The sequence below is a fragment of the Boleophthalmus pectinirostris genome, unplaced genomic scaffold (genome assembly GCF_026225935.1).
Source record: "Boleophthalmus pectinirostris isolate CB_2022bp ecotype Guang Dong unplaced genomic scaffold, ASM2622593v1 HiC_scaffold_17, whole genome shotgun sequence".
NCBI lineage: Eukaryota > Metazoa > Chordata > Actinopteri > Gobiiformes > Gobiidae > Boleophthalmus > Boleophthalmus pectinirostris.
In genome coordinates, this window is record NW_026571115.1 from 22,564,978 (window position 1) to 22,585,368 (window position 20,391).

Genomic DNA, 20,391 nt, shown 5'->3' on the forward strand with positions numbered 1-20,391 from the left:
CTCACTTCAAAGGCTCAAAGCAAATGTACATATTTTAATGAGTAACTTATTTATGGTTGTTGTTGTGTACTTGGGCACGACACTTCAGCTTCATGTTGTGTGCAAGTGATTAGTGGTTATCAGAGGGGCTGATGGCACAGATTGGCAGCCCCACTTCCATTAGTCTACTCCGGGGCAGCCACAGCTACTCAAGTAGCTTACCATCATCACCAGGTGTGAGGTGAATAAATACAAATCCAAAAGCCCCATTATATGCATGCATAATATTCAATAGCAGAATACCTTTATCTATGTAGGTATCCAGCTAAATTGTTTCTTATTCATTGCTGCTTAGAAAATAAGAAGTGGATAAAAATAAATAATCTTTATTTTATACTACAGACTTAAAATATGCAATTAAAAACACATAAATAGATTCTTATAGGACAACAGACAAATAGTCACAAGCCTGTATGAAAGAAAAAACAAAAAGCATTGTTAACAAGTAAGAATGTGTAAAACATTTGTTTGATAATGTCAAAGATTGCTCTAGTTACCTGGCAGCTGATCATCAGGTTAGGAGGACTGTCTCCATTAGATGCCATAGAGAAAATGGGATTGTGAAAGCACTCCTCCATGTGCTCAGAAATCTGGGATTCCAGCAGGTCTTTTAGAACTTCTGGACTGATATTACGACTCTGCAGTAGAAAGGTTTTCAAAGATTATCAATTTAAAACTCAAAGCCATTTATGTTAAATAACAATGAGGCAAATAAAATGAATAAATTTACCTTAGTATTAATATACACGCCACAAGGACAGGAAATAAAAAGATTATTTACAGTCAAATTATTCCTGGAAGAAAAGAGATCAAATTATAATTCTGTGAATGAGTTATGATAAAAACAGAAAATTTCCCTCCCTCAATATGAACTTACACATGACAAACAGGACAAATTATGTGATCCATGTCTTCGTCCATTCCTTCCACCATAGATGATATATATTGCTGTTCGAACTGTTGATTTTTCTCAAATTCTTCAATTATAGACATTTCTGTAAGATTATTCACACAGAAATTGTGCCTTATTTCTTGAGTCAACATGGGGCCAATGTATTGTAATATAATTTATTACTACCATGAGACAAAAGCTCCTGCTGGATTTCTTCAAGTACTGCCAATTCATCATATTCCTTTGTGACACCAAACATCTGTGGAGATTAAAATAAAAATCTGCCCATATTGTTTATAGAGTCCTAGAAAAAATAATTCAGTTAACATTTTTGTCCTTGACAATGCTAAAGTATGTGAGATTGGATGCGAGAATATAGTGTCACTAAAAGAAAAATGGCTCAGAGTTTTATGAAGTTAAATATTTCAGTGGGTTGAAATCAGGGGTCGGCAACCCAAAATGCTCAAAGAACTATATTGGCCCAAAAAAACAAAAACCATACCTGCCTGGAGCCGCACAAAATGAAAAGCCTTATATAAGCCTAATATGAAGGCAACATAGGCTGTCAGTATATTATCTATATAAGCCTACTATCAAAATGACTAAGTAGGCTACAAATACAAAATAAGCATTCATGATTACACAAACCCCTTTTGCGACCCTCTCATACTCTGCGCCGTCTGTAGCCACTGAAATCAGGTGGTTAGTGTTTATTCCTTTGTCATTTAGGCCCCGTTTACACGTACAGGGGTATTTTTAAAACGGACACATTTCCCTGAGTTTGTACACATCGTTTACACGTTAATTCGCCTCTGAAAACGAATCTTTCTAAAAACTCCGGCTAGAGTGGAGATTTTGGAAAACTCCGGTTTCACGTTTGCGTGTAAACTGAGATAAACAGAGTTTTAGGAGCTGACGCACTGAAAGTGTGACCGACGTTTACCTGTTGCTTTGACCATGATGATGGAAGCATTCAGAGCAGCAGTCGCATTTCTTCTGATCGTGCATAGGAGCACTCATAAAATAAACCCGGAGCAGAAGCTCTGAACTCGGGCAGCAGCGCTAAACACATGGGAGCAGTCAGTGTGCAGCTCCTCAAGACAGAGCTGTGGGTCCAGTGTTGGTCAGATTGTCCGGAGGCTTCGTCCTCCATGTCCTGGTTCCAGACGGGGGCGAGCAAGACCAGGGCGCAAAGGACTGGGTCCGAGTGCTTCAGTGCCGTCATCTGTGCGCTGGTTCCGTGTGGGAAAAGCAAGAATGCGCTGTGGACCACAGGTCCAGCGGTCTGCTCTGGTCCTCCGTGCTCGACCGTGGCTGGTTCCAAGGGGGTGCAAAGCATCCGGACAGAAGCGCGAATCCCGTTTGGTTCGTTATATGTTATTCTGAGCGTCCGTCTGCGCACCTGTTTTTTTTTTTTTCTTTTTTGGGGAAAGCGCTTCTCAGGTGGAGGCACAGGACACCACCCTCCGCTTCAGCTCATCTATTTGTTCTGCTGAAACATTTTTCATGTGTTTGCATTTGCACACACAGCTGATGGATCAATCCATGACTAGAGATGAACGAGGGTTTTACCCCTAAAGAAACCATATTAAAACAACAACCAAAAAAATCATTCCTTTTCCATTTTCACTCATATTTGAAAAAGCTCCAGGGAGCCACTAGGGGAGTGCTGAAGAGCCGCATGCGGCTCTGGAGCCGCGGATTGCCGACCCCTGGTTGAAATGATAACTGATTTGTACTCGAACTGATACGTCTACAACTCATTTAGGCGTAAAGATGCACCACATAACATTTCTAGTTGAGGGTCCGCCACCTGCTTGTGTCCAGGGAAACATTATTGCGTTGTTTATAATGTTCCACAGTATAAATTAAATATATCCATCACAAGGGAGACAAGCAGGTTACAGCACTACTTTACATTACATTTCAGATCTGTGGAGAGGAAACCTTATTCACAGAACAAATTATTGTATTTTTGAACAATAGAAAGACCTGTAATTAATAAATGCTAGATGGATATGTTTGATGTCATACAACAGAACATTCCAGGGAAAGCAATCAGTAACACCTCCATGGAGACAAGCAGGTCACCCTGCACCAGAAAAGTTGCACAGTGCTCCTTGCATGGATGTAATGTGACCTACATTAGATTGCTGTCCTCTAGATGCTATAGCATTTGTCTTTACATGTTAATTTTAAACACTGTTTTGAAGTCTTGAGTAGGATTGTGCAAACATTTCAAAATATTGTATAGTTTAATGTGCTAATACAGTATCAGTATGTGGTCACACCAGCTTGTCAAAGCCCGATCCCGTCAGATGTCAGAAGCGCAGCAGGGCCGGGTCTGGTTGGGAAACCACTGGGAAAATCAGCAGTGGGGCACCAGTCACAACAAAATGTCATTGTGTCCTTAGGCAAGACACTTCACCCACATTGCCTAGTATGAATGTGGTGTGTGCGTGAGTGACGGTCGGAGGGGCAGATGGCGCAGATTGGCAGCGGCGCTTCTGTCAGTCTGCCCCAGGGCAGCTGTGGCTACAATAGTAGCTTACCATCCCCAGGTATGGAGTGAATGAATAATGCTCTGTAAATAGTCTTTGTGATATAAGTCTGTGAAAAGTGCTATATAAATAAAAACTTATCAGTATAGTGGGCTGCTGTATTGATATATTGTCAACAGTATTCTTTAGATATATTTTACTAAATTAATTTGTGTAAGAACCACAATTGTGTTGACATTTTCACAGTTTTGAGTAAAATGGGTGCTTTTCATATCGTGGCCTATGTATCGAGGTATGTATCGTACTGGCAACTTCTTAATCATCCAGCCCTAGTCTTGAGGCAGACAAACCTCTGTCATGTTGCTGGAGCCCCACAGAGAGGGCAGTCTGTGCTGGTTTTCTGCCTGCAGAGCGCTCCATTCCTCCTCCATCACCTCCTGGACGATAATTGACCCTCCGAAGGCCTTAGGCTGCGGACCCTCCCCCATCTGTCGGTACCGCTCCAGCAGTTTGGACCTGCTGTTCTTCAGTCTGTCCACACAGCGCTGACAAAAGGCAAGGGAGACACAACACACATCATTATACTAGCTTAAAATCGCTACCAAAAAGTTTTAGCAGTGCCAAACATTAATAACCTCTTCCTTACCTTTCGGTACGTTTCTTTCCATGGTGGGGTGGTGGCTTTATAGAGCGATCGGTGTCTAAATAAAGTATCCATTGGCACAAATCAGTCAGCTAGCTTCTTCTCAGAACATGAAAGCGGCAAAAACCAAAACATTCCAGCTTTTAACCCCACGCTCCGGAAGTGGATGTGAGTTGCATTATGGGTATTGTAGTTCAATATCTGTATTCTGATTTTCCTTTTCTGTTTATTTCATTACTGTATTATTTAAAATACATGAGATGCGTTTATTAGTAGGTCAGTAGCAAATTTAAGTCATAGACAAAAAAAAAAAAAAAAAAGTAACACAGGAATTTTTCAAAACCAACCCACGCCTTACCAGACGATGGCAGCATTTCCAACAAAACATCTCTATCAGTTCGTAGGTCACGCTGAGGGTTATCTAAACAAGACATGGCGGAGCAAGGACCGCAGAAGTCAGCCCTAACAGCGGCACAGAAACAACTTTTAACCCACCGAAAGCAACTCGATTACTGGCAGCAAAATGCGGGTCGAATACGGCGGCGTAACCTCCTGACTGGCCTCACAATTGGAGCGTTTGTCATCTCAATATGTATCCTTCAGTGCCATTTACCATCGCACCATCACTGACACTAATCAAAAACAATAAGAGATCATATTAAAATATACAATACATCATTGCAAATCTCGTAATTTTTAAGTCAGACAGAAGATCAGACTTGCTGTAAATTTAATTGTATAATGTGTGCTGTATCAGTAGGTTATACGTGTGCCTATATGATTTTATTTACTTTATTTGTATTGACCCATAGACTTTAACCCTCTCAGGCTCAAATTAAATTTTAGTAACAGGAAAAAATCAGATATTTGGGGAAAATGATCATATGGGGTAGTAATATACAATCCTGACTTTTTTTTTGAGAGAGAGACCTTCACATCCAATGCGTTCTGGGATGTTGCAGATTTGCAGCATTGGTCCGGTGTGGTAAATTAACACTGAAGATTGAAAATGATATGAATGCTAACTTTATGTGTATACCACTTTTCATAACAATGAAAACAAAAAGCACAGTGTAACAGTGCTTTACATTTGCAGATCAACATCACTTTTTCATGTTGTACTCCAAGAAACAATTTTTATCCTTTGTAAACAACAAAAGTACTATGCACTTCTGGCAGGTCGTTTGTGTGTAGCCATTCTTGCACAGTCTACATCGTCCATGTTATCAGCATGGATGGGAAAAAAGGCTCCTGAGTAAAAAAAGCTAATAAAATATGGATTTGGAGGTAATTGGCATTTAGCTGTTGCAAATCTGCAACGCCTGCCTGGAGAGGGTTAAGACAGCAAATATAAAATGGGGTGTGAAGGGTGCGGAGAGACATTCTGCAAGTTGTCTGTGAGCCTTGCAGCAATAGTGATGGTCTATTAGTGGTCCGTTTCATCCAGGATTGTGTTGTATACAAGAAACACAACATCATTTGTAAAGGACCTTCATGCGAAAACAACATTACTGACTGCTATGCAAATGGCACTTTAGTTTGGATAGGCTATAGGCGTGTTCCATTATGTTTAAAACTATGCTGAATAAAATGTTTGCTTAATTTATCTTATTCTTTTTCCCTTTGTTAAACATCACATAATAGGGTTGTATAAAAAGTATATTATGTCCATCTGAAATATAAGATGTACATGTAAATATGAATTGAAAGGTGGACTAATATTGACAGTAAGCATATGACTGACTAAAACTTAGATAGAGAAGTTTGAAAAGGTGTATGTCACGTGTTCTTCCTTAATGTAATGTGGTATTCAGTCAGCTACACCATTTATTCTGTTAAACAGGAGAAGATCATGGATGAAATAGATGATGAAGCACGGATCCATTTCATACAAGGGCCTCGCACTGGGGCAAACTCGTAGTCCCACTCAACATGGGACTGTTCTGGAGGCTGAGACCGACAACTTGCATCTACTGTGTTGAACTGCAGTACGCTCCAAGCCAAGGAGAAGTTTAAGAATGAAGAATAGGAAAAACAGTGAATTCTTAATAGTACATATAGACAAATTATTTAGTACAGTTATTAATACAGGATGTAAATATTAAAACCCTTGTAGGGAAGTTGCACTGTCCAGACTCATTATTCATTTTTTAAGATTATTTTGAGAGATAAAATTGTCCCGATGCTGATACAAGTTTGATGGTGTATGTAAACAAAATATGTTTCATCTTAATATGTTATCTACATGTGAAGTAAACATGTTCCAATAAATATTAAGTTAACTGATGATAACAGTTTCATTGTTGATGTATTAAAAATGTATGTAAAAGCTTGCTTACATTTTTATTTTGTTTTTCAATATGATTATCTAAACAGAAATCCCAATGGGCTCCACACTCTTGGTTGCAACATCTCAGGCTCTCAGCAGCAACTGTGATGTCCCTAGTCCCCTTCAGTTATTGAAATAATGAAAGCATAAATTGAGGTATTCTGACAATATTAACCGGTTCAATTTAAATCATGTGTGCTCACAGCAGGGTTAGAAACTCATTTCCAATTTGATCTGACCATTCAGTGGGATGACACATTTTTCCCACAAACCAGAGACTTACAGATAATAACTTTCTTTCTTTCTGAACTTTTTAAAGGTTATGCTAAAAACAGTTTTGCCTATGTCCATCACATGTGAGGCTAGTACGCATTTGTCTTGAAAACAAGCACCTGAAAGATGTGGCCATCATCTGCCATTCAAACCAAGGCTTTCCATATAAATGAGCAAATTAAATGAATTCTTATGCCATTCAAATGCCAGCCTAAGACATGTCACGTAGGAGTTCTTTGGACAATGCAAATAAGAGGCAGGGCAAGCAAAACAAACGTAATAAAAGTTGTTTGATTTACAGGTTATCACGTTTGGTCTTCTGTGAAAATGGGCACATTTAAAGGGCCCATATTATGCTATTTTCTGATCTTATGTTATTTCTTCATCACAAACATACATGGAGTTATATTTTGTTTCATTCACACATGTTTAACACAGAAATCCTGCATATTTAGACAGTGTTCTACTCTCAAACTAAAAACCATCCGTTCCACCTTGTGATATCATGTGGTACAGGAAGTGCTCCACAGTGTTTTTAAACTCCAAACACCTTCACAAGTATCATTTGGATAATTTCAACCCTGGAATTGACAAGTCTATATGTAACAAAAGGTAAAAGGAGCTGTTTACTTAAAAACTATTGTTTCATGACATCATAAGGTGGAACAGAGCATTTTGAGCTTTGGAGACAGACTAATAAAGGATTACTGAAACATGTGAATGAAACAAACAACTCCAGGTATATTTTTGATGAGGTAACAACATTATAACATGGCTTAAAGCTCACAAGAGTCATTTTCTCATAATATAGGACCTTTAAGTTAAGTGTTTGTTGCAAGTGAAAGAAAATGTGGTTGGGGGCAAGTTGAAAGAATATAACTAACCCACCAGTATTACAAATAAGGACCATGTAGAAGACCTGAAGTGCTTTGTTTAATTTTAGCCCTGAATACTGTAACACAAACTTATTAATGACAATAAAGCACGTAGAAAGAATTAATTCATAAAGAACGAATTGATAATTAAGAATGATTCAGGCTTAGTAATAATTAGCATCCTAAATCCTAACCTCTTAATTAAGTAGAAGTTATTAATCCTGAGTCATGCTTGATAAACAATTTGTTCATTATGAATTAAGTCTGTTCATGCTTTATTAAAGGTGCACTGTGCAACTTATCTTGAGGAGGGTCCATCACCTGCTCCATGGAGAATGTTCCACAGTATGGCCATAAACTTAACAGTCTCTGGCAGGGGTCTCCAACCTTCCAAGTAGCTCGCCAAGGGATTTCTGAATTATAATTTCTGTGCTAAATAACTCAGTTTGGTGAATTAAATGCCTATTATCACTGTAAAAATATAATTTTGATGCCTAACTTTGTGCACCAGTAATTGGATAAAGGTTTATGTTTTAGGCATCTAACTGTGCCTCATCTAAAGCTTGTTGCGGCTCTTATATACGCTCAATTTCTTGTGACTGCTAACATTAGTAGCTCTCAGCATTTTCATTTTGTAAAGGTAGCTGACCAGAGGAAAAAGGTTGGAGACCCCTGCTCTGTGAAGACTTGCAAGCCATACCATATTCTGGATAATTTAAACCAAAGCATCTCCAAACTCTAACATCTCCATGGAGACAAACAGGTTGTAATTGCGGACTCTCCAGAAAAGTTACGCAGTGCACCTTTAAAGCTAATTAAGCGATAATTATTAAAGTGGAACCCAAAATACTTTGACTTCTTATGTTGAGAGGGACCTGGTTTAGAGGGGTGCTGGAGGTCACTATGGACAGAGAAAATTAAAATGAACACAGTGGTAGATGAATGTATATTAAAAAAAAAAACATTTAATTATTTTTTTTAAGTTACTGATAAAAGGACAAAAAAAGCACCTTGAGTTGGGCAGTTGAAGTTTGACGTGGCCAAGACAAACAAACGAGAGAGAGAGAGAGAGAAGAATGGGTTAGATGTAAACAATAACCTATGACCACACACAGATAATCACTAGAGTATGAAGACTGTTTCAAAGTCACTCATTTCCATGGAGTGACTTGAGGTAAACCTGTGTTGTAACTAGACAAATGCGATAAATCATCTCACTCTTTTTTTCCGATTTGGCAAATGTCATGTAAAACAGTGCTCAGGATCATCACGTTGGGGATTTAATCAGGGTATTACGCTGATGAGAGCTCAAAAGGCTCACAGTTGGACTCAGTCTTGTCCGGTGGCTGTTACAATTACATTAGATTTTTCTATACATGTGTTTTTGTTGCACTCAGTGTAGAATTTTCAACCCCCAAGCTTCCAGATCATCTCCCCCTGTAGGTAATGTGTTTTAATTTTGATTTTATTAAAAATTTTTCTTTAGATATATTGTAAACATGTGTAAGAGATTTTTTTTTATTTTTATGTTGAATAGCCTTTTTAATTTGAAAGAAAACTTTTAGAGTTGAAATATATGTTTTCAGCCTTCCCTTACAACATAATCATAATTGTTTCCATGCACACAATTTGAAAAATGTATATATTTGTCATTTGTATATTACAAACATTAGCTTTTCTATACTTTTTGTCAAATATTTGCAATTTGGAAATACTAGATCTTAACTAGTATTAACTATGCTATATCTTATCTTAACCATCATTTGCTACTTAGTGTTAATTGTAATGTATCATCCTATAATTCCATTTTGTGTGGTTATAGTATGTTCATTCACAACCAATAATAACTGAAAAAGTAATATTAAGAAAATAAAACCTGTATGTGCAGAAAGATGGTGCACTGGACGTTGCCGCTCCTGCCTCTGCTCTGTGTGGGAGCCACCAACCTGAAGAGGATCATATATAGAATAAATGAAAATAAGACTTGGATTGATGCTCAGGCCTACTGTCGACAGCACCACACAGACCTGCTCACCATCAGGACCCAAGATGAGAACGACCTGATCATCCACGACGGCTGGATTGGGTTGTACAGCCAACTCCTTGGCATCATCATTTGGGGGTGGTCAAATGGATATGTGGATAACAACTTCTACATCTGGAGTTCAGGTAATTCTTTACATCTCCCAATAAAAATATCAACATTTTTGAGTACTGTATATGTACATTTTACTTAAATGAACCGTCTTTATGTCAGATTTAAGATTCGCCATTGACATGAATAGGATTCCCATTTAATTGGAAGTGCTGTCAGAAAAAAGCACAGTTTAGGGGCATTTAGTGACAAAAGCGTGCAAGGTGGATAAGGTGAAAACACAAGAACTTCAGTTGTTTTATTTATGTGGAAGTGGAGAGGGAGTTAGTGCCTCAGTTTAGAAGCTCTTCCTCATCCTCTCAGTTTTGGCCCTGAGAAGACATGAGTGCCTAGCTTCTTTTGACTTGAAAGAAATTTAAACGGAGAAAGTTCATACATACATGCAACTTTGATTCACTTCCTTAAAATGCATTTTATGTTTGCAGTAGTGCCATGTGTGCCTGTCTATGGGTTAACATTTTTATAGTTTTATTGTCTTTTTAGGTGAGCCGATCTTAGATCTGAACTGTGGCTTCAAGATGGAAGGTGATGTCGGTTGGCACAGCAGGAGTTGTGAAGACCCTTTTCCCTTCTACTGTATGGAAGAATTCATCTTAGTGGAGCAGGAGAAACCATGGGAGGAGGCTCTGGAGCACTGCAGAAATCTGAAACAACATCACCCTACAGTCTATGGGAACCACAGCTATGACCTGGCCTCACCACTCACTCTTGAGAATGTGTACGCTCAAGACATCTTTCAGTCTGATTTTTATGTGGTAAGTATTTATCACTTTGTAGCTTATTCTCACCAGCTGATTCTTCATGTACTTTATTATATTTTTTGTTAGGTGTGGATTGGGCTGAGGTACCTGGGAGATCAGTGGAGCTGGCTCAATGGCCAATACTATGATGACTATTTACACTGTCCTTATGTTAACCGCTGTGGCACACTGGAAAATATTAAAACTGCCATAACCATGAGGAGAAGGAAATGCCAAATTCAATCATTCTTTTTGTGCTCATGGAAATCTAATTTCTGAGATGATCAGGAACAAGAACTCAGACATTTTTTTATTCCTTTGAATTTTAATTTGACATGTGTGTAACAAACAGGCTGGTTTGTTACCCTAGAACCACACTTAGCACCTTCACCCTTCACTAGAGCACTTTAAAACACTGCACTTTCCAAGCACACAGCACTTTTAACATATTTGCACATCACAAAATAAATTGCATACAATTGGTTTTAAAAAATATTTATTGGCTTTCCTTTAACCATTTTTTATTCCTGAGGCACAGCACTTTAATTGGAAGTTGCTTGTCCCTGGAGGAAAAGGGAGACAATAACAAATTACATTTTAAATTGACTTTGTGCAATAAATATGGTGCAATATCTGTTTTAGAATGTTTTAAGTGTTGATGTGTTTAGTGTATTTTATTGTGTTTTAATGAATGGTGGATCTGCTTTTACTTACCTCCCCTTTTTATCTTCTGTTCAGGTGTGAAAAAGAGTCCAAAGGCAAGTGGTGTGGAAGAGAAAATGGAGGAATTGGCTGGGATGATGAAGTCACTAATTGATGCCCAGACCATAAGAGACAAAACTGTCAACACGGAGCGGATCCAACAGGAGCAGCGCTGGCAAACCATGGAGATTCAGGTCCAGCGACTCCAGCAGCAGCTAATAAGGATGCAGCCAGAGCGATCTGCGCATCCACAGCGGGTTTCAAGGCCCGTTCAAGTCACGCTAGAAATGCCAACAGAGGAGGAGTACGAGGATGAAGAAGAGGAGGGGCCGCGTTACCCTCACAGGCCATACCGGGAGCCAAAGCTTCTTCCCCTGGCTCCTGACGATGACATTGAACATTTCCTGACCACGTTTGAAAGGATGGCTCAGGTTTGCCGATGGCCAGAAGAAGAGTGGGCTGTTCGCCTGGTACCTCTGTTGACAGGCAAAGCCCGAAGTGCCTATGTTGCTATGGACATGAAAGACACAGAGGACTATGACAAGGTGAAGGAGGCCATCTTGTCCAAATATGAAATTACGACAGAGACCTACCGCCGTCGCTTCAGATCCCTGAAGATCGAGCCCGGTGAGACGCCACGGGAGCTGTATGTCCGCCTGAAGGAGCTGTTCATGAGATGGATTCAGCCTGGAAAAATAACAATCCAACAAGTGTGTGAAAACCTGATTCTGGAACAGTTCTTGCGGATGGTCAGTCCCGAGCTGGAGATCTGGATTAAGGAGCACGACCCCGCCACCGCAGAGGAAGCTGCCCGTCTGGCTGAGGTCTTTACATCTGCGCGGAAAGGGACCAGAACCAGCTACTTCGGCCGAGAACCTCACCAGCCCATGCCAAGTAAGTCCTTTGGGGGTGATGGGTGTGGTCCAGCCCAGGGTAGAAGTAGCAACAGTAGGCCAGCTCCACCTATCCACCAGTCTCGCACGGTGAGAAAGCCCGCTAGACCACCACAGGAAGTCAGGTGCTACAACTGTAACGAACTTGGTCATACTCAGTACTTTTGCCCAGCTTTAAAAACCAAGCATTCCCTACTTTGTTCTGTACCTAGGCCGGCAAGCGTACAGACAGGGCAGAGAATAGGGCGCACAACCCCAGTGCTTGTAAATGGCCACCGGGCGGAGGCATTGTTAGACTCTGGATGTTTTCAGACAGTTGTTATGTCCTCCTTAGTTCCACCTGAGCGGCAGTCAGTTGAGCAAACTCCACTGGTGTGTATTCATGGAGATGAGCACAGTTACCCTACAGCAGAAGTCTATCTGACAGTTGGGGGGCAAACTTACCTGGTTACCGTCGCATTAGCCAAAAACTTACCTTTTGCAGTCATCCTTGGTAATGATATTCCCACTCTTCCTGATCTGATTGTCCAGGCAGATAGTGGGTGCTCAGAGTCTGTTTTAGAACCCCCTGCACAGTGTACTCCCGAACCTGGCAAACCCTGTAATGTCCTCACCAGGGCACAGATAGCTAGGGGTGTTTTTGAGGAGCTGCCGTTTTGTGACGAGGAACTAGAAGCGCATCCGGTCAAAGCCAAAAAGCCTAAGGCCCAAAAGAGAAGGGACAAGTTTGTTGGCTCTCAGAAAGAGAAAGAGGAGCTTCCTAAACCCCTTAGTCCTTTGGACGTCAGCATCCCTCAGACATAGGGGCACTGCAGAGAGAGGACTCTACACTTACACCCTGGTTTGACAAAGTCAAAGAGCAGGAGGGTGTCAAAACAGGCAAAGGTAGCTGCTTAGATGAAGTCAGCTATATTGTGAAAAATGGCATTCTTTACCAGATCAAGGACAAGAATGAGGCACTAGTATTACCTGAAAAGTTGAGAGTGCAGGTAATGGAGCTGGGCCATGCAGTCCCATGGGCAGGCCACATGGCTTTTCAAAAGACCCTCAGACGGATTGGCAACCGGTTTGCTTGGCCGGGAATGTTTTCACAGGTCTCCAAATTTTGTAGTTCCTGTCAAATTTGCCAGCTTACTTCAAGCAAGGGAGTAGCTCGGGCCCAGCTTCAGCCTCTTCCAATCATTGGGACTCCATTTGAGAGAATGGGGATGGACATTGTAGGCCCCCTGGAGAAGAGCTCAGCAGGCAACTGCTACATTTTGGTCATTTCAGACTATGCCACACATTACCCTGAAGCCTTCCCACTCAGATCTATTAAGGCTAAACAGATTGCTAACTGTCTCTTGCAGCTCTTCTCAAGGGTGGGGGTAGCAAAAGAAATACTTACTGACTGTGGTACCAATTTCCTTTCAAAGCTCCCTCCAGCAGGTCTACCAGTTGCTAGGGGTGAAGGGAATTAGGACCACACCGTATCACCCCCAAACGGACGGTTTGGTGGAGAGATACAAATAAGACTCTGAAAACGATGCTGCGCAAGTTTGTCTCTTCTACAGGCAAGGACTGGGACCAGTGGCTTCCGTACCTGCTCTTTGCATACCGTGAGGTCCCACAAGCATCGACAGGCTTCTCACCTTTCGAGCTCTTGTATGGACGCCAGGTGAGGGGACCCCTGGACCTGCTCAAGGACCACTGGGAGCGCCGGGAGCCAGAAGGAGACAATGTAGTGGCCTACGTACTCAAAATGAGAGAGAGGCTTGAGGCAATGGCAGCACTGGCACAGGAAAACCTCAAAGCGGCACAAACCACACAGAAAACCTGATATGACCAGAAGGCCAAGGACCGGACCTTTACACCAGGCCAAAAGGTACTTTTGCTTTTACCAACTAGTGAAAACAAACTACTTGCTAAGTGGTATGGACCATATGAAATAACTAAAAAAGTTGGAGAGGTCACATATGAACTGTTTATGCCTGAGAGACTTAAAAAACACCAAGTTTTTCATGTTAATTTGCTGAAAGAGTTTATTGTCCGCCAAGAACCTTCTCAGCAGCTTTTGGTGCGTGCCGTGAAGGATGAGGAAGTGACGGAAAGGTTTTTCCCCATCCCTGCTGCAGAGCCAGCTGCCATTGAACTGTCTCACCTCTCTCCCTCTCAGCAGGACGAGTTAAGGCCGCTTCTTAACCCGGATCTTTTCCAGGAGACCCCCGGTTTTACCTCACTGGTTCAGCATCAGATCCGCCTCAAAAAGGATGCTCCAAAGAGACAAAGGAGCTACCGAATCCCAGAGCGGTTGGTGCCAGTGTTGAAAAAAGAAATTGAACTTATGTTAGAACTTGGAATCATTGAAATGTCGGACAGTGAATGGTGTAGCCCTGTTGTACTTGTGCCAAAAAAGGATGGTTCTCTGCGTTTTTGTATTGATTTTAGGTAACTGAACGCGATCTCCAACTTTGACCCCTACCCGATGCCCCGCATCGATGAACTTCTGGAGCGTGTGGGGAGTGCAGCCTATATCACCATGCTGGATCTATCCCGGGGCTATTGGCAGTTGGCACTAGCATCAGAGGCGAGGGAGCTGACAGCCTTTAAAACTCCCTTTGGACTGTACCAGTTCAGGGTGATGCCCTTTGGCTTGCAAAGGGCACCAGCCACATTTCAGAGGCTGATGGACCATCTACTCCGTGACGTGTCTGAGTTTTCTCTCCACCACCTCCAGGAGGTCCTGCAGAGGATTCAGACTGCTGGACTGACTGTGAACCCAATAAAGTGTGCAGTGGCCCATAGGGAAGTCGAGTACCTGGGGTACACTATTGGCTATGGCAAAATTAAGCCTCAAGTTAAAAAAATGGAGGCTATCCAATCCTTCCCTGTGCCCACAACAAAAAGGAAGGTCAGGGGGTTCCTCGGCCTGGTGGGATGGTACATGAAATTCATCCCTCAGTTTGCCAAGAGATCCACTGTCCTGAGTGACTTAACAAAAAACTCTGCCCCAAACAAAGTTCGCTGGACAGAGGCGTGCAACAGAGCCTTCATTGATCATTGGCTATTTGCACCCGACCAGTCCTGCAAAGCCCTGATTTTGACCAGCCTTTCATCCTGCAAACAGATGCTTCTGGGGTGGGACTGGGAGCGGTCCTCCTCCAGGAGAAGGATGGTGAACGAAGGCCAGTGGTATTTCTGAGTCGTCGGCTGCTGGACCGGGAGACTCGATACTCGGCTGTAGAGAAGGAGTGTCTGGCGATGAAGTGGGCCATCGACTCTCTGCGATACTACCTGCTTGGGAGACACTTCGTGCTGGAGACAGACCACAGAGCACTGCAGTGGCTGGATCGCATGAGAGAGGTGAACACTCGGATCGCAGGATGGTACCTTGCGCTACAGCCCTACAACTTTACCGTCCACTACAAACCAGGGAAGACCAACATCGTGGCTGATTGCCTATCAAGACTGGAAGAAGAGTAGCTTCGCTTTTCTGAGAGGAGGGGGGTTTTGTACAGGGGTTTTAGGTTAGGTGTTTTATTGGTTTATGGGTTTTAACATTTAATTGGTGTAATGGTTTTAGGGTTTTATGTATATAGTTGGGGGTTTTAATAGTTATCTGGGTTTTGGGTTGTTTTATGGAGGTTTAGGTTTTAGTTTTACGCTAATGATAATTTTAACCATCCCTGTTTTAGCATAGTGGTTTTATCCAATCAGTAGGACCGGCATAAAAGGCGCCTTCAAGATCAGTCTGTGTTCTGCTGCTGGAGAGGAAACTGCTGCCTGCCTCTGTTTTGCACCCTGCACTTTTTGCACTTGCACTTTTGTAATCATTGAAAAAACAAAAGTAAACTGTGGACCACAAGTACCGGTCTGTGTCTGGATTTGTTTTTTACCTTGCTCACTGAACCCCAAGCCGCTCACGGTCAACCGACGTTACAATGTGTAAAAGTGGAGCTGTTATTTCTGTTATTATAATCAGATTATCAGTAGTATGGGTGGTTATTTCCAATCACTAACTGTGTTATTTTTATCTTTTCTTCAGGTGCTCTGATCAGTCATCTTCTAATTATGGTTAGCAATCACAGCAATAAAAAAACAGCAACATGAGATGATCAGATATAAGGATAACACTTTAAACACTAGGCAACAACAAACAACAAACAAAACAAGGGAGTGATATTTACATTTACGTGCTGTTGTAAGTAACCAGAGGTGGGACCAAGTCTTTGTTTAGCAAGTCTCAAGTAAGTCTCAAGTCTTTGACCTCAAGGCCGAGTCAAGTCCCAAGTCAAATACAGGCAGGTCCAAGTCGAGTCTTGAGCCACTGGCCCATAAGTCCAAGTCAAGTCCAAGTCGTCTGCTTTGAGCTTCAAGTCATTTCAAGTCTTTAAACCAAAGCACCCAATATAGCTTAGGTTTTTGCCATTGATATGACTTTTAAGATAAACTGTATTAAAAAATCATAATATATTCATATATTAGTATTTATAGAGTATATAAGAGTTGTAGAAATTTATTTAGAATTTTTTACTTTTTAAATGTCTTGACAAGATCTTAGTGTGAATCATTATGGTCAGAATAGAAAGAATTCAGATTTAAAAGTGCCTCTCAAGTCTTCTGAAGTCACAGGCCTCAAATCCGAGTTGAGTCCCAAGTCTTATTTCATTTTATCAAGTCAAGAGTCAAGTCTTAAAAACAGTGACTCAAGTCTGACTTGAGTCCAAGTCACGGCTTGCAAGTCCCACCTCTCTAAGTAACATCCTAAATTTGCCTGGGTGAGGTCTCTGAAACCCTTTGTGTGTTATTCAGCAGGGAAATGCATTTTGAGCATCTTACATCAGTGCAAATTGGGCAAAAACCTCATAGAGAAAGGGATACAATTATTACTAGGCTACTCCAGTGATGGTGTACCAGTCTCAGATGGCTCAGATGAATGTGTTTTGGTAACAACTCAAACATTTAGTTGGCATGAAATCTGTCTTGGTAGTGCCAAATTAGTTCAGTTGTGCAGTGGAGGTGATTTAGGCTTAATTAATTAGTCTAATTAAAAGGGCAGAGAGTGAAATGATAACCTTTCAGTGTTTGAGCCCTGACAATCTATATTAAAGGGCCCATATGAGGCTATTTTCTAATCTGTTATTTTGTTTCCTCATCAAAAACAGTTGTGTTGTTTTTGAGTTGTGTTTTGTTTCATTCACACATGCTTAACACACAAATCCTGCATTTTTAGGCTGAGTTCTCCACTCAAACAGAAAACACTCCACTGTGTTTTTAAACTCCATACACCTTCCTTCACATTTGGATGATTTCAACCCTGGGACCCTGCCCATCTTTACTGCACTAACTTTAAAAGGAGCTGTTCACTTGAAAACTACCACTACATGACATCACAAGGTGGATCAGAGCATTTTGATTCAAAGATGTAGACCGACTTACAATTAAGCATTACTCAAAAATGTGTGAATGAAACAAAACACAACCCCAGTGATGTGTTTTGATTGGGGAGGTAACAACATTATGACATGGTTTAAAGCTCACAAGAGTCAATTTTTTGTCATTTAAAATTTTTAAATAAACAAACTAGCTGGTCATAGCAGATAAAAAATTCAATTGCAATCAGACTTTACAAACTAGACTCACAGTGGTGCAATGCGTAGGTCACTAATGGCACGGCCCTGGTTAGACTCATATTGAAACTAGTTAATGAGATCCATCTTAAGCAGCTGTGACATGATCTCAGCATCATTCCTGAGTCTTGGTCCATATTTTCCTAAGTGATAAATGATGTAAAACTGGATTTATAAGAAGAGGTTTTGAGAGGGACTCCATTAGTGCACTTGCTTTTGATATAGAATTTTTTCTCCTCTACAACTGAGCTCTTCCTGAAGGTACATCTTTTTCTGAGATTGATTTGGTGTTTTTTTATTGATGCTGTTGTGTGTGCAAGTGTTTCTTTTTGTTACCATGGGAAATATATTTTTAGCTCAATTTTATTTTCTATCTTAGTATTCCTTTTAAATAAATTGCAACATTAGGCCAACATAAAGTCTCATCTTCCAGTACTTCCTTGTTTAGACATTAACGATTTATCTAATTACAATAACAACAGTAATTTTACAATGTATGTGAGCTTTTCTTTGGAAGTTGTAGTTATTCATTTGTCTTTATCTTACAAATGAATGACCTAGAAACAGGCTATACATCATTTATACCTTAAAATAACTTGCCACTATAGTTTTCATAAGAGACAGGCCTATACATTTGTAAGATGTCACAAATACATTATATTATGAATCAAAATTTGAGAAAAAAAACCCTGTACTTTCAGGAGTACAGAATGATGTTGCACAGGACTCTGCTCCTCCTTCCTCTGCTCTGTGTGGGAGCCACTGTCCTGAAGTTGAACATATACAGAATTGAAGAAATGAAGAACTGGTTTGATGCTCAGGCCTACTGTCAAGAGCACCACACAAACCTGCTCACCATCAGAAACCAAGCTGAGAACGACCTGATCATCGATCAAGGCTGGATCGGGCTGCACCGTGAGTCAGAAAACAATGACTGGAAATGGTCCAATGGAGAAGTTGTTGACTTCTACAATTGGAATAATAGTAAGGTTATTTTCATCCTACCCATGTTTGTAATAGATGTAACAGACTATAATAACATGAAAATTTGATAATCGAGTGGTTAATAGGGATGTAACAATATCCAAATCTCTCGGTACGATATTATGACGATATTCTGGAGATGCTTTTTTGCTTTTAAAATACCCTGACAAGATTTTGGTGTGAATTATTTCTGTCATAATCCCAAGAATTCAAGTCAAAAACATATTACTTCATGTTGTCTGCTCTGAAATGAATCATGGGATATGTAGTTCCTGATGTTTTTTAGGTATTGTTACTATAAAACAATGCATTTAAGCAAAGGATTTTGTAATTCGATATATTGTAATGCCCCACGATATTGTGAGACGATTCATGATATTTCGGTTATTGTTGCATCCCTAGTGGTTAAGCATTTAAATAAAGTTGTAGAGGAGGCGCACATGTCATCTACAGAGTACCTTTGTGTGCTTTTGGTTTGACCCGATCTGATTTTGATTTTACATCATTGTTTTTTTTATAGAGGATTACTTGGCTCAGAATGATGAGACCTGCGTCTTGGGAAGTGAATTCGGTTGGTTCCTCAAGAATTGTTATTTTTGTTTTCCCTTCTACTGTATCGATGAAGCTGAAGAATTCATCTTAGTGGAGCAGAAAAAAACATGGGAGGAGGCTCTGGAGCACTGCAGAAATCTGACAGGTGACAAGAACCAGCTCTATGACCTGGCCTCATCACTCCCTTCTGTCTATGTTGGAGACACTCTTCTGACTCGTTTTAATAAGGTACAAATTTAAACCACTTTGTTGCTTATTCTCACCAGCTCATTCTTCATTTACTTTATACTATTCTCTGTTAGGTGTGGATCGGGCTGCGGTTCCTGGGGGATCGGTGGATTTGGCTCAGTGGAACACATGATGTTTTTTTGAGAGAGTGCTCTTATTTTCATCGCTGTGGCACACTGGAGGGAAATAAGATTAGTGCAGCCAGATGTGATGAAACACTTCCTTTTCTTTGTGCCTGAAATTCTAATATGTAAGCAGCAAACAAACAGCTTTAATATTTCATTATACTCATGTGTTAAATCTCAAAATCCACTGTGTTTTTTTTTTTGTTTTTTTGTTTTTTTGAGAATCAAGTATGCCTGTTCTGTAGCAGCTGCACACAGTAGAAGAATCTAGAAAACTATAGGTCTTAGCTTTACAGATAAATGCATCATGGTAACGTTTTCAATCATTTTAATTTTGTGGATTGTCTAATATATACAATAAAGGACTTAAAATGCATACAATGTTTCCGTCATTTTTATTACAGAGATGAAAAATGAACTGAGCTGAAGCACAAAAGACAGACATTGTAATAATGAGAGACTGAAACAAATACAAATTCAGTTCCATATGTCAATACTTTTGAGTCTTTAGTTTATATTTAGTTAAAGATTATGTCTATATAACACACTTTGTATATATTTTACAATACAAGTAGAGTTAACAGTTCCCTGTGATTAATAATGTTCTTTCTATTTTGAAGACGACATTGTTTGTGTGTATTTTTGGCAGAAGTTTCTTTGCAGCAGCAGCAGCAGCCTCTCTCAGTAAACAAAAAGTGCTTTCTCATTAATTTTTGTTGATTTTAAGAGAGTAATTTACTTCTAACTTGAATATCATTTTTTCAGAGAATTAAGGGTAACACTTTATTTTAGGGTGCACTTACTACTAGTCCTTAACAACACCATTACTACCATAAGCTTATTAGAATCAT

General features: G+C 40.4%; 2 protein-coding genes across 2 annotated transcripts; one reads left to right on the top strand and one right to left on the bottom strand.

Moving 5' to 3' along the window:
• Positions 1-349: 349 nt before the first annotated feature.
• Positions 350-4,222, bottom strand: rpain (RPA interacting protein). The gene is made up of 7 exons (XM_020938551.2): positions 4,079-4,222; positions 3,783-3,977; positions 1,118-1,190; positions 917-1,034; positions 770-833; positions 537-677; positions 350-448 (listed from the first exon to the last, which is right to left on the bottom strand). Exons 1-7 carry the CDS (start codon positions 4,148-4,150, stop codon positions 419-421), a joined length of 693 nt encoding a protein of 230 aa, XP_020794210.1. The 5' UTR covers positions 4,151-4,222; the 3' UTR covers positions 350-418.
• A 252-nt stretch (positions 4,223-4,474) lies between these two features.
• On the top strand, positions 4,475-6,361 carry LOC110172826 (cytochrome c oxidase assembly factor 3 homolog, mitochondrial). The gene is made up of 2 exons (XM_020938765.2): positions 4,475-4,667; positions 5,890-6,361. Exons 1-2 carry the CDS (start codon positions 4,508-4,510, stop codon positions 5,994-5,996), a joined length of 267 nt encoding a protein of 88 aa, XP_020794424.1. The 5' UTR covers positions 4,475-4,507; the 3' UTR covers positions 5,997-6,361.
• Positions 6,362-20,391: the final 14,030 nt, after the last annotated feature.